Source organism: Cupressus sempervirens, chromosome 2, assembly GCF_028749045.1.
Source record: "Cupressus sempervirens isolate cs-2001-9-10 chromosome 2, ASM2874904v1, whole genome shotgun sequence".
NCBI classification, from domain to species: Eukaryota; Viridiplantae; Streptophyta; class Pinopsida; order Cupressales; family Cupressaceae; genus Cupressus; species Cupressus sempervirens.
This window is the reverse complement of record NC_143119.1, coordinates 370,509,005-370,523,199: the sequence shown is the minus strand read 5'-3', so window position 1 is coordinate 370,523,199 and position 14,195 is coordinate 370,509,005. Positions and strand designations below refer to the sequence as shown.

At 34.3% G+C, this 14,195-nt stretch overlaps 1 protein-coding gene across 4 annotated transcripts in view; it reads left to right on the top strand.

Annotated features, from left to right (window-relative positions):
* LOC149572673 (uncharacterized) overlaps positions 1-14,195 on the top strand; it is a 93,740-nt gene that overhangs the window by 27,598 nt on the left and 51,947 nt on the right. For 2 of the 4 annotated variants that reach the window (XM_089813761.1, XM_089813760.1), the window contains 2 exons: positions 2,115-2,240; positions 6,142-6,267. In XM_089813761.1, coding sequence (XP_089669887.1) covers positions 2,133-2,240; positions 6,142-6,267 — 234 coding nt within the window. In that variant the 5' untranslated portion in view covers positions 2,115-2,132. Of the gene's footprint in view, positions 1-2,114; positions 2,241-5,992; positions 6,046-6,141; positions 6,268-14,195 lie in introns of those variants that run through there. The other 2 variants (XM_089813762.1, XM_089813763.1) reach the window with 2 other exon arrangements.

The following is a 14,195-nucleotide window of genomic DNA, read 5'->3' as shown; positions in this document are numbered from 1 at the left end:
TTAACGTGGGAGAAGATTCAAATGCAGGTATGCTGAAATTTTGGTTACACCCAGTTGCACGAGACAGGAAAGCAAGAAACCTTGAAAAGAAGATGGCAAGGGTGCCCGAGTTACAGCAAATTCGATGGGTTGATTGTCCCCAAAGAGGCTTTGTTCTTTAACGTGGAAATATGCAATGTGCAGTTGGTAGGGAAATGGTGTTTTTGTCTCATTCATGAAATCAACATAATGATGTAAGGACAGATCTTCATTTTGGATGATGTACTAGGATCTACAAAGCTTTGTAATGTTTTCAAAAAGTTGACCCTCAAAGAATTTTCCGAGGTAGCTTAATGTACTTTCCTTTTATGGCATTTAATAAAATAAAAAATTTATTACCTAGGAAAAAAAAATATAGGAAAGGTAATGGAAAAATCTTGTCAATCCTGTGGTATAGAACAGAGCAGATTTTTGAAAAAGAAAATAACCCTTACCTCACTTTGGCTGGGAAGCATGTTTGGCAAAACATGTGTACTCCAATATATTATGATAATTGAAAATTCTGCCTTAGTACAAATGAACCTCTAACAAATTTATGGGCCTACTCTAACACAAATTGTGTTTTAATAGAGTATACCTTGGTTTTAACACTTTAGTATTTTACATAGTTTTTGGACCTTAATCATATCTCTGGTACTTAATTTACTAGGTGATACAGAGCTTAAATGTACTATTTAGTTTTTGGACCTTAATCATATCTCTGTTACTTAATTTACTAGGTGATACAGAGCTTAAATGTACTATTTAAGCTTTAGATTTGATAATTCTAAAGTAGGGTCGTGCCTGACTGAATATTACAAGTCCCTGTTATAAGATGATATGGGAAATGCTTCTCAACCTGTCACTGGTTGATTACATTCTGTTTGGCTTTGTGGTTGCTGAAAATTTTTAATGCCTGTCAGTGTCAATATTGAATATCATTACAGATACTAGCTATCTCTAATATGTACATAGTGTGGAACCATAGCTGGCCATGTAAACTTCGGAACTTAAATATTAAACATTTTACTTGATTGAATTTTAGCTGTATTAGTGTCTAAAAAATGTGTTTTGCAAAAAAACCCCACGCTTATATTTTGCTTCTTTCAAGTCAATGCTTGGGTTTCGATATGATAGACTTTTTTCCTACTCATACCCCACTGGGAAAAAGCTAGGTATAATAAACTGCCTTGTTCGTAATACCTCTACACGATACATTCCCTACCTTTACTGCTCAAGACTTGTAGCAGTGCCCTACTCATCTAAGGCCAAAGTGAATACGAAGGTTACCTTTACCAGACACAGCTGGGGGCCATATTTTTTCTGCACTATAAGATAAATGGCGAATATCTATCAGGCAAAACTGGCCGGAATATTTTTGCACTGCTTCTTATAGAATGGTTGGCTTGGTGTCATGTTGACAATTCAAACATTTTTCCATTGCTCCTCCCTCCTTTCAGTTGCTCTCCATCTTGCAGTTATATTCTCATGTTCTCCTCTTCTTTTTTCTGCTGCTCCTGATTTTTTCTCCCCTTGCTAGTTCATAAACAGATATCTGGTTGTGAGCTTTTGCCCCTGCATATGTATTATTGTTTTAATTAATTTGTTTAATTTGTTTGCTGAAACTTGAACCATGGGATATGTTAGTATCTGTAAATACAGCCTCAATTACTAACCACACCATGGTTATTTCCACTCTGAAGGATGTAACAAGAAGGCTCATAAAGCCCTTCAGAGTGTTGAAGATTCGGCACTTGGAAATTGCTCAGTTTCTTACTCAATAATAACTGTTAACTGTTGTATATAAAGTGTTTGCATATGTTACAATCGGCTATACTATTGCACCTCATCTGGTGCAAGCACTAGTATGTTTCAATAATCACTGTAAAACATTTCTCTTCTCATGCTTAAGTCTGCAAAAAGATTTATGTGACTGTTATGCTTCAGGAAACTAATTTCAATCTTTGTAGTGATCAAATTTGCACTTAAAATTGAATCAGGTGGTCTTCTTTACACTAATTGAATAATATGTAGTCAGATAATTATAGCAATGCTTTATTGAATCAAGAGGCTCAAAATAGACACTTTTGTTGCAGGGCTTTCTATTGTATAAAATGTTAAAGCATTTAGCAAGAAATGCGTGGAACAGTGGGGGACATAGATTAGGCATAGTTCATCAAGGTACCCCTTCTGTCTTTGCAAGAGACATTCACAGTGGAAAGGTTAGTGTCTTCTCTCAACATTTTATATGTTTCCTGTTAAGGTAAGTAAAGTTAATTGCAATTATGTTAACATTGGTTGATTACTGCAGCAACAAAGTATGGTGATGAGTTTGGTTTAAGTATGACTTTAATTATTCTTGGTTTAGAGAAGAAAAGAACAATAATTTAGTCACTTAAATTGGAATATATCAAACATTCCTAGTCTTTGAAACAGTTACACAGTGGTATGGTGAATCTAAGAAAATGTTATTCAGTAGGATTCTAATACCACCAAGATTATGAGTTTTTATTGACTAGGCAACACTGGTAAAAGTGAACGAACTTGCATAATTTTCTTTTGTATATCAAATGATTTTCTCGGCTGCGAGAGCCGTTCTAGCTTACAGTTGGAACTGGATAGTTTGCTTACATTCAGATTTTAGTATCAAGTTTTTGCTTTGTAATGTCCCCCTCTGGGAGAACTTTGGATTTTGCCAAAAATCACAAATTTTATTGAAATAAGGTATGCAATGTAGTTGTCAACGTAAACCCTGGTTTAGACCCTGCAACCATGTTAGACAATTTTTGAATATAATTCACAAGACCGATTATTTCTATTCAGGGTTGGGGATCCTAATTGACAATTATAAGCACTCATGTTCCAATAATTATCTTTTTTTGTTTAGATAAATCATACACCAATCATCCATGATTTCGTTGCCATAATTAATCATACTTAGGGTTTGAAGAAGAAATCCAGAAAGGGTGCCTGATTAATGTTTAACTCAATAAAGCTGAAGAGTGTGCAAATCCTAACCAAGACAACTCCCCCCTTGGCCCACAAGCGATAGGAACATCCTTGTGATGATTTCATCCCTTGTAGTGGGCTACTTAATTCAAGGGAGCTGGGGTCATAAAAGAATGTTCAGCGCAATAAAGTCCAAGACCTTGCAGCACTTGACCAAGAAAACTCACACCTTGGTCAACAAACAACAGGATTATCCCATTATGATTCTATCCATTGGGGTGGTCTCCTTATTATTCAGGAACACATGTCTACCACCTCTCATGAACATATGTCCTTCCATTCCCTAATGATTGTTTATTTCACTTCCTACAACCGTCATGTCACAAAGGGTAATTGAGGCCATCCACAACTAATCCCATAGGCGTGGAGCATCCAACCAAGACAACTCGGCTTTTTGGCCTACAAGGGCAGGAACATCCAACCAAGACAATTCCATTCATGGGGGTGGTGTAGTTAGAAGGGAAACCTGTCTCCCTAATGCTTCTCCTTTTTAAAACCTATGATTGTTTTGTTGGACAATATCCTTATCATGCACACACTAAGAATATATCTCATGCATACCACAATTGAACAAGAATATCATTACCTGCAAAAAATAGAAAATTTGATCTGATTTTTTATGAACTGATCTGCTCAGTACGAGCATCAATGCTAATTAAATTGCTTTCCTTGATTGATCATTCAATTGTTGTTGAATGAGATATATTTGGATGAATGAATGATTGATTGAATGAAATGCTTTGATTTGATGATTCAAGGGGTTGATGAGTTATGACTATGTAATTGTTAAATTAGATGACTGAAAAGTGACAATATAATGAATTCTAGTTTGATAGATTAGCGGATGATGATTGAGTGATTGTTGATTTGATAGAGTGTTGCTTGATTTCTGAATTGTATGTTTTCTTGATTCCAAGATGAAGTGATGATTGATGTGGATTTGATGTTTGTTTGCTTGATATTGCTGATTGATTGTTTGCTTGATTTCTTGAGAGATTAAATATTGGTAGATGAAGGAATTGTTTGGATGGATTCGTCAGTGATGATTGATAAGTTTCCTCTAATGCTTGGAAGGAAATTTCCTTTATACTTTATTAGTGACGGGTTCACCATTTGAGTCACCACATTTTACTATTGTCTTTTAGATAATACCTCATTCACCCACTTGATCTTCCTTGGATGTCTTCCTCACATGAAACCTTCTCTTCTTTACATCCTCCAATGTCAAGGAGAGTCACACCTCTTCATCATGGTGACAACCTTTCACAATTATTACCCTTTGGAAGAGTCACAACCCTTCATCATTTCTGCTTTTTGGAAGAGTCACAATATTCCATCATATCTGCCCTTTGAAAGAGTCACAAAATTCATCAAATCTGCACTTTGAAAGAGACACAATCTTCCATTATTATCACCCTTTGGAAGAGTCACAACATTTCATAACTTTAGCCTTTAGGAGGAGTCACTCCTTTAACTCCTTTTTTCTTTTTCCTTACTTTTTTTTTTGATTCACACCTTCCTATTTCTTGCTTCCTCTCTTCCCCCTTTCAAATGAAGTTCTGTTCTCCCTTTTATATCTCATGTTTGAGGAGGTCAGAACTTTTCATTTCATGCCTTTTGACCATTCATTAAACTTAACTAAAAATTAATTATGTTATATTTTAATTTTATTCTTTTATATTTTTAAGTTAAATTTAATTTTTCTTATTATGTTTAAATTTATTATCAAATCATATTTCCCAAGATCGGTTATTCTCAAGCAATGTCAATTTTAATCTTGTTGATTGGATTCATTACCAATATGAAGGTTTAACCATTGAAGATTTATAATCTTTAGATCTTCCTTGTTATTAGCTTCTTCTTTGTTACTCTCATATTGACCTTTCTTTCTTCATTGTCTTTGCCTTAATGGACAGTTCCTTTTTGATGCATGACTTTTCATTATATACAGAGGCTAAAAAGTTGCTAATATTTCCTCTTTTGATATTTGAATTTGTTTACCTTGACTTTGCATGCTTTTCTGATAACTCTAACTTTAGCATGCACAAGAGGATCCAGAGACATGGACCAATTTAACTACAACTTGCAACAACTTCATTACTACAACTACAACTGCCACAAGGCGCACCATGGTATGCCATGAAGGCATTTAGTCTAGATTTCTTCCTTAAATATCTTGATTATATTCAACTCTATACCAACAACTTCCTTGAAGAGTTGTTAAAATATTCGACACACAATCAATGTAATCTTATCCCCTTGCTTTTTTCCTTGTTATGAATATATTGTGAATAGCTAGCATTGTCATCTTATTTCCTTTCACATATTATTGATAATTAGTAGACAACCTACTTATAATAGTGTTCAGCATTTGTATTCTCACACATTCTCCTTATACATTTCCATGGCATTTGTGGTCATGTTGGAGAATTAGAACATTTTTCATTTCTCCTTCTCCCCCACCTTTCAGTTGCTCTCCATCTCGCAATTATATTCTCATATTTTGCTTTCCTTTTTTCTGCTGGTCCTAATTTTTTCTCCTCTTGGTATTTCATAAACAGATATTTGGTTGTGAGCTTTTGTCCCTGAATATGTATTATTGTTATTTTTTATTTGTTTTCTGAAACTTGAACTGTCGGGTATGTTAGAATCTGTAAATACAGCCTCAACCAGTAACCGCAACCTGGTTATATCCACTCTGAAGGATGTAGCAAGAAGGCTCAGAAAGCCCTTCAGAGTGTTGGAGATAGTCATTTTGAACAGTCTGCACTTGGAAATTGCTCAGTTTCTTAGTCAACAGAAACTTTTAACTGTTGGATATAAAATGTTTGCATATGTTACAATTGGCTTTACTATTGCACCTCATCTTGTGCAAGCACTAGTTTATTTCAATTAGAAGAATCATTGTAAAGAATTTCTCTTCTCACAAGTCTGCAAAAAGATTTATGTGACTGTTTTGCTTCAGGAAACTAATTTTAATCTTTGTAGTGATAAAATATGCACTTCAAATTGAATCAGGTGGTCTTCCTTACACCGATTGAATATTATGTAGTCAGATAACTGTAGCAAGGCTTTATTGAGACAAAAGGCTCAAAAGAAACACTTTCGTTGCAGGGCTTTCTATCGTATAAAATGTTAAAGCATTTAGCAAGAAATGTGTGGAACAGTGGGGGACATAGATTAGGCATGGTTCATCAAGGTGCCCCTTCTGTCTTTGCAAGGGACATTCACAGTGGAAAGGTTAGTGTCTTCTCTCAACATTTTATATCTTTCCTCTTTAGTAAAACTAATTGCAACTGTCTTTATCTTTGGTTGATTATTGCAGCAACAAAGTATGGTGATAAGTGTGGTTGAAGTATGCCTAAAATTATTAATGGTTTAGAGAAGAAAAGAACAATGATTTAGGCACTTAAATTGGAACATATCAAACATCCTAGTCTTTGAAACGGTTACACAGTGGTATGGTGAATCTAAGAAAATGTTCTTCGGTAGGAGTTTAATACCACCAAGATTCTCACCAATGAGTTTTCATTGACTAGGAAACAATGGTAAAAGTGAACTAACTTGCATTATTTTCTTTTTTATATTGACTCATTCTCTCAGTTAGTAGAGCAGTTCTAGCTTGTAATTGGAACTGGATAGTTTACTTACATTCAGATTTTAGTATCAGATTTTCGCTTTGTAATATCCCCCTGTGGGAGAACCCTGGATCTTGCCTAAAATCACAAATTTTATTGAAATAAGGAATGTAATACAGTTGTCAACATAAACCCTGGTTTAGACCCTGCAACTGTGTTAGCTAATATTTGAAATATAATTCGCAAGACCAATTATTTCTATTCAGGTTTGGGGATCCTAGTCGACAATTATAAGCACCCATGTTCCAATAATTATCTTATTTTATTTAGATAAATCATTCAACAATCATTTATGATTTCGTTCCCATAATTAATCATAATTTAGGTTTGGAGAGAAAATCTGGAAAGGGTGCCTGATTAATGTTTAGCTCAATTAAGCTGAAGAGTGTGCAATAACTGACCAAGACAACTCGCTCCTTTGCCCACAAGCAACAAGAACATCCCCCCAATGATTTCATCCGTTGGGGTGGGCTACTTAATTCTAGGGAACAAGGGTCATAGAAGAAGACTGTCCAGCACAATAAAGTCCAAGACCTTGCAGCAGTTGACCAAGCCAATTCACCCCTTGGGCGACAAGCGGTAAGCACATCCCATTATGATTCTATCCATCAGGGGTGGTCTAATTTTTAAGGGGAATCCATTCCTGCCACCTCTCTCTAACATATTTCCTTCCATTCCCTAATGATTGTTTATTTCACTTCCTACAACTAGCAATCATGGGGACTGGGGAGGATAACACAAAGGGTGATTGAGCTCATCCACAACTACCCCCACGGGCATGGAGCATCCAACCAAGACAACTCGACTCCTTGGCCTACAAGGGCAGGAACATTCAACGAAGACAATTTCATCCATGAGGGTGGTGTACTTACGAGGGAAACCTGAATCAGTTCTCCCTAATACTTCTCTTTTTTAAACCCACCTATGATTGTTTTCTTCGGACAATTAATAAATGAATAATCTAGATCAATAATCATTTCACATCAGTAACTGTATTAAATACATAAGAAATTACTTTGTTAGACAATATTTTCATCACGCACACACTAGGCATATATCTAATGCATACCACAATTGAACAGGAATGCCATTACCTGCAAAAAATTGAAAAATTGATCTGATCGATCTATGCACCTGAATGCTCATTTTTTTATGAACTGATGTGCTCAGTATGAGCACCAATGCTAATTAAATTGCTTTCCTTGATTTATAATTCAATTGTTGTTGAATGATATATATTTATATGAATGATTGATTTATTTAATGTATTCCTTTGATTTGATGATTGAAGGGGTTGTTGAGTTATGATTGAGTCATTGGTAAATTAGATGGTCAGAAAGTGACAATATTATGAATTCTAGTTGGATAGATTGGTGGATGATGATTGAATGAATGTTGATTTGATAGAGTGATGCTTGATTTTTGAATTGTATGTTTTCTTGATTCCAAGATGAAGTGATGATTGATGTGGATTTGATGTTTGTTTGCTTGATTTCTTGAGGGATTAAAGATTGGTGGATGAAGGATTTGTTTGAATGGATTTGTTAGTGATGATTGATAAGCTCTCTTGTAATGCTTGGAAGGAAATATCCTTTATTAGTGAAAGGTTTACCATTTGAGTCACTACATTTTACTATTGCCTTGTAGATAATGCCTCATTCACCTAATTGATCTTCCTTTGATGTCCTCCTCACGTGAGACCTTCTTTCGTTTATATCTTCCAATGTCAAGGAGAGTCACACCTCATCATGGTGACAACCTTTCACAATTACCACCCTTTGGAAGAGTCACAACCCTTCATCATTTTTGCTTTTTGTAAGAGTCACAATCCTTCACCATATCTGCCCTTTTAAAGAGTCATAAACCTTCATCGTTTCTGCCCTTTGAAAGAGTCACAACCTTCCATAATTATCACCTTTTGGAAGAGTCACAACCATTCATAATTTTAGCGTTTTGAAGAAGTCACTCCTTTCATTCCTTTTTTTATCATTCCTTAATTCTTTTTTGATTCACACCTTCCTATTTTTCTTCCTTCCTCTCTTCTCCCTGTCAATTGAAGTTCTCTCTCCCTTTTATATCTTATGTTTGAGGGGGTCAAAAATTTTCATTTCATACCTTTTGACCATTCATTAAACTTAACTAAAATTTAATTATGTTATATTTTAATTTAATATTTTTAATATTTTTTATTTAATTTACTATAAAATCATATTTCACAAGATTGCTTATTCGTAGGCAATGTCAATTTTAATCTTGTTAATTGAATTCATTGCCAATATAAAGGTGAACCATTGAAGATTTATAATCTTTACATCCTCCTTGTTATTAACTTCTTCTTGGTTACTCTGATGTAATTGATGTTTCTTTCATTGTCTTTGCCTTAATGGACAGTCTTTTTTCTATTCATGACTTTTCATTGTATACAGATGCTGAAAAGTGGCAAATATTTCCTCATTTCTGAAATTTGAATTTGTTTACCTTAACTTTTTATGTTTTTCTGATAACTCTAGCTTTAGCATGCACAAGAGGATCCTAACATGAAACAATTTAATGAAAACCGACAACAACTTCATTACTACAACTACAACTGCCACGAGGCTCACCATGGTATGCCATGATGGAAATTAGTTTAAATTTCGTCCTTGAATATCTTGATTATAATCAACTCTATACTAACAACTTCCTTGAAGAGTTGTTAAAATATTTGACACAATCAGTTTTGTCTTATCCCCTAAATTTTTCCTTGTCATGAAGATATTGTGAATAGATAGAATGCTCATCTTATTTCCTTTCACATATAATGACAATTAGTAGACAACCTACTATCACTAGTATATGTATTTTCACACATTCTCTCAAAGGATGATGGTAAGGAATGTTAAAGTTTGCAGCTAGGATAGCGATCTTTATCTCTCAAAATTTGGACATTATTACCATTATTGTCACCTTCAGCTGAAAAGGACACTTATGTTTAATATGTAATATTAAATGTAAATGACATGTGTCATTCACATGCATTGAAGCATGAATATTCAAAGAGTTATAATTAAGTATAGGAGTTATGAAAATCTCAAGAGACCTTTCGGTTTTAATGTGAAGAGTCTTGAACTTTTTTTTATCAATAAAGATATATTTTCTGTTGTGTGGCTGGGTTTTTTGTAGGATATTTCTGGTGCTCTTTGTTTTGGTTTTGTCTCTTTTATTGTTGGTTATCTACATTGATTTCTGGGCTCAAGTTTCAACATGGTATCAGAGTCTAGTTGATATCAACAATAAGAAAAAATGTTGAGTCCTTTGCCTGCTTTTGCGTCATATTTTGTCTATCAAATGATGTTTGTTTTGGAATCTATTTGTTATCGTTGATTTTTCTTAGTTTGCTTCAAGAAACCTGCGACACATTTTTAACAGGATCAAGCAAATTGCAAGTTTTTGTTTGCATGTCTTATTTTGTAAGCTTTATCAAGCTCATGATGAAGTTTACATTCTTATTAGTGCATCCTTCTTGTAATCTTGTAGAGTGATGTCCCGGTTTTATCTTATCTTGATTGAGTGATTAAATGGTCGGAAGTTTGATATTTATTATGCATGTGATAATATGTATTTTTGGAGCATCTTTGCATTCTTATAACAATGCTTATAACCATCGGTAGATATCGTGGCTTGTACTGTCAGCTTGGATCGACATCGTCTTTGTAAGTAAAATGGAGGAGCAAGATTCTTTTGTTGTCTTTGAGAAAGGTAGTTTTGACATTGTTCGTAACCGACGTCTCCTCTATTTATGATTGTGCTTCCATCATTTTTTTTCTTTGACACGGCTCTATCGTTTCATTGGTTTTGAGACTTTATATGTCATGTGGATATATGTAACACTCGTGTTTGCTTTTAATATTTCTTTTAATGTCTTGGCAACGTTCATGTGTTTAGTGATATCACGTGTAACAACAAATCATTCATTTTCCTTATTCATTGATGAAGAAATGTTCCTCTCTTTATTATTTGTGATTTCATTGAAGGAGGTTTTAGGCGTGGCGATTCCAAACATACAAAAACAATATGTTTAGTTTAGGGTAGAATTCAGGGGTAGTAGCGATGAAGATGATTATCACTCTCCCTTATTTTAAATGTCCTATATTTCACAAGTGATAGGAACATCCCTCCCACAACAGATTCTCGACCTTAGGCACGAGAAAAACCTTTTGCTGTTATACTAGTAAGATTGTACCCTGTTCTACGTCCGAAAAAAGAAGAAGATATCATGTGGATTAGGAAAATGTTAATAAGTTTTTTTTTTTTTGGTGTCAGGCAGTGATTTGATTTGTTGTATCATGGTCATGTGTACACTTTTAACCTTTTTCATACATTTCTGTCAGTGTTATGGAGCTTTTATAATGTGGGTCTCGGTATTTCTTCTTCTTAAATGGTATTCTGTTGGCTAATTCTACGTCCGAAAAAAGAAGATATCATGTGGATTAGGAAAATGTTAATAAGTTTTTTTTTTTGGGTGTTAGGCAGTCATCTGATTTGTTGTATCATGGTCATTTGTACACTTTTAACCTTTTTCATACATTTCTGTTAGTGTTATGGAGCTTTTATAATGTGGGTCTCAGTATTTCTTCTTCTTAAATGGTATTCTGTTGGCTAACTCAAATTGTTCTGCTTTCATTTTGGAGGATACTATTGCTTCTTAACTAAGAAGATAACTTTCATGATACTTCTCTCGTCACTCCATGTCATTGATGTGTTTTGGTCCATGTCCCTGCTCGCATCATTCAGAAAAGGTGAGAGATTAAGATCAACTTTCTGGGTCATAGACCTGTCCATGTAGTTGCTTGGGTGCTCTTGAATCACCATGTGGAAAGTGGAGATTTTTTAAATTTTATAACATATCATTTTCAAGTTTTGGATTCCTTGTTTTTTGATTGAATGGTCAATTTGGGTGGCGAGTTTTTGTGGAGAAGAATCTAAGTAACTTGGTGTTGTACTTCATGTTCTTTCAAAGGAATATATGTTTTTTTTGGCATTCGATTATAAGATAAGTTTAGTTTAAGTATGATGCATAGTGGGAACACTACAACCAATATTCAAATTACAAAACTGCAAGGGAATAGACCTTGTTGGTTTAGTTGAGAAAGAGCAGGTTTATATTTAGGGTGTAGGTTCATGCCCAACATGCAAAGTTGAAATATTGGGCAATGGCTTAGTATCTTGTCATTTTATGAAGATCAAAATCATGAAACTATAACCTTGAGATAAGCTTTCTTTATTTGGTTGTTGTCATATCGTGAAAACTAATGCATATTTTGGAATAAATGTATATTGGTGTCTATGATTTTTTTTAATCTATTGGTTGCATGATGCAATGAGACTGTGCACTTGAGATTATGCAGTCTGAACAAGAATGTTCCTTTAGAAGTAGATGTTGAGCTTCAAAGGGAGGCTTTATCATAATTAAGAGGGAGTGCTTATGGAATCCCCTTCATTCTCATCTATGGTTGTGATGCTTGTGGTATTTATAAAAATTTGAGACTTAAATGGAATCAAGTCTTAGTCTAATATTCCCTATTTTATTCTTGTGTGAATAAATGAGATTGTAAGATCAGCTATGATAACTTTTTCACTATGCGATAGTGAACATCATGTTGAGAGAGTCCATGATGTCATGACGTTGAGAAAATCCGTGATGGGAGTTGGATGTCATGTTGAGAGATTTCATGTCAGTTCACATTGAGAGAGTCCGTGATTAAAGGCTTAGCTGCGAGTCTTACAAATCTTTTCATGTTGAGTGATTCCATGAATATGAGTAATTGTTATAGGCTTTAATGTTGAGCGATTCCATGAATATGAGTAATTGTTATAGGTTTTCATGTTGAGTAACTCCATGAATTATGTTTTGAATTTGTATGATCAGAATTTATCATTGACATTTTTTGGTTGCAGCTTTGTGTGACTATTCAGCTAAAGATCTCTTTCTTGCTAAGAGGAAGTGTTAAAGTTTGTAGCTGCGATAGAGATCTTTATCTCTCAAAATTTGGAAGTTATTACCGTTATTGTCACCTTCAGCTGAAAAGGACACTTATGTTTAATATGTAATATTAAATGTAAATGACATGTGTCATTTACATGCATTAAGGCATGAATAGTCAAAGAGTTATATTATAGGAGTTATGGGAATCTCAAGAGACCTTTTGGTTTTAATGTGAAGAGTCTCTCCTATTGTTATATATTTGCATCAAGCAAAGGATGTTGTACACTTGAACCTTTTTTTAAATCAATAAAGATATATTTTCTGTTGTGTAGCTAGGTTTTTCCCTTTATTCGTGAAGGGTTTTCCTAGGATATATTTGGTGTTCTTTGTTTTAGTTTTGTCTCTTTTATTGCTAGTTATTTTCATGGCTTTCTAGGCTCAAGTTTCAACATGGTATTAGAGCCCAGTTGATATCAGCAATAAGAAAAAATGTTTGAGTCCTTTTACCTGCTTTTGCGTCATATTTTGTCTATCAAATGATGTTTGTTTTGGCATCTATTTGTTATCATTGATTATTCTTAGTTTTCTTCAAGAAACCTGCGACACATTTTTAATAGGATCAAGCAAACTACAAGTTTTTATTTACATGTCTTATTTTGTAAGCTTTATCAAACTCATGATGAAGTTCACATTCTTATCAGTGCATCGTTCGTGTAATCTTGTGGGGTGATGTCCCGATTTTATCTTATCTCGATTGAGTGATTCAATGGTCGGAAGTTTGATATTTATTATGGATGTGATAATATGTATTTTTGGAGCATGTCTACATTCTTATAACAATGCTTATAACCGTTGGTAGATATTGTGGCTTGTACTGTCAGCTTTGGATCAACATTATCTCTATAAGTAAAATGGAGGAGTAGGAGTCTTTCGTTGTCTTTGAGAAAGACAGTCTTGATATTGTTCGTAACTGACGTCTCCTCTATTTATGATCGTGCTTCCATCATTTTTTTTCTTTGACACGGCTCTATCTTTTTGTTGGTTTTGTGACTCTATATGTCATGCGAATATATGTGGCACCCGTGTTTGCTTTTAATATTTCTTTTGATGTCTTGGCAATGTTCATGTGTCCAATGATATCATGTGTAACGACACATCATTCATTTTTTTAATTCATCTTCCTTATTCATCGATGAAGAAATGTTCCTCTATTATTCGTGATTTCATTGAAGGAGGTTTTACGCATAGTGATTCCGAACATACAAAAACAATATGTTTAGTTTAGGGTAGAATTTAGGGGTAGTAGCAATGAAGATGATTATCGCTCTCCCTTATTTTAAATGTCCTATATTTTACAAGTGACAGGAACATTGCTTCTACAATAGATTCTCGACCTCAGGCACGAGACAAATCTTTTGCTGGTCTATTGATAAGATTGTACTCCGTTCTCCGTCCGAAAAAGAAGAGGAAGATATCATGTGGATTAGGAAAATGTTTATAAGTTCTTTTTTTTTTTTTTGGGTGTCAGGCAGTCATCTGATTTGTTCTATTATGGTCATGTGTAC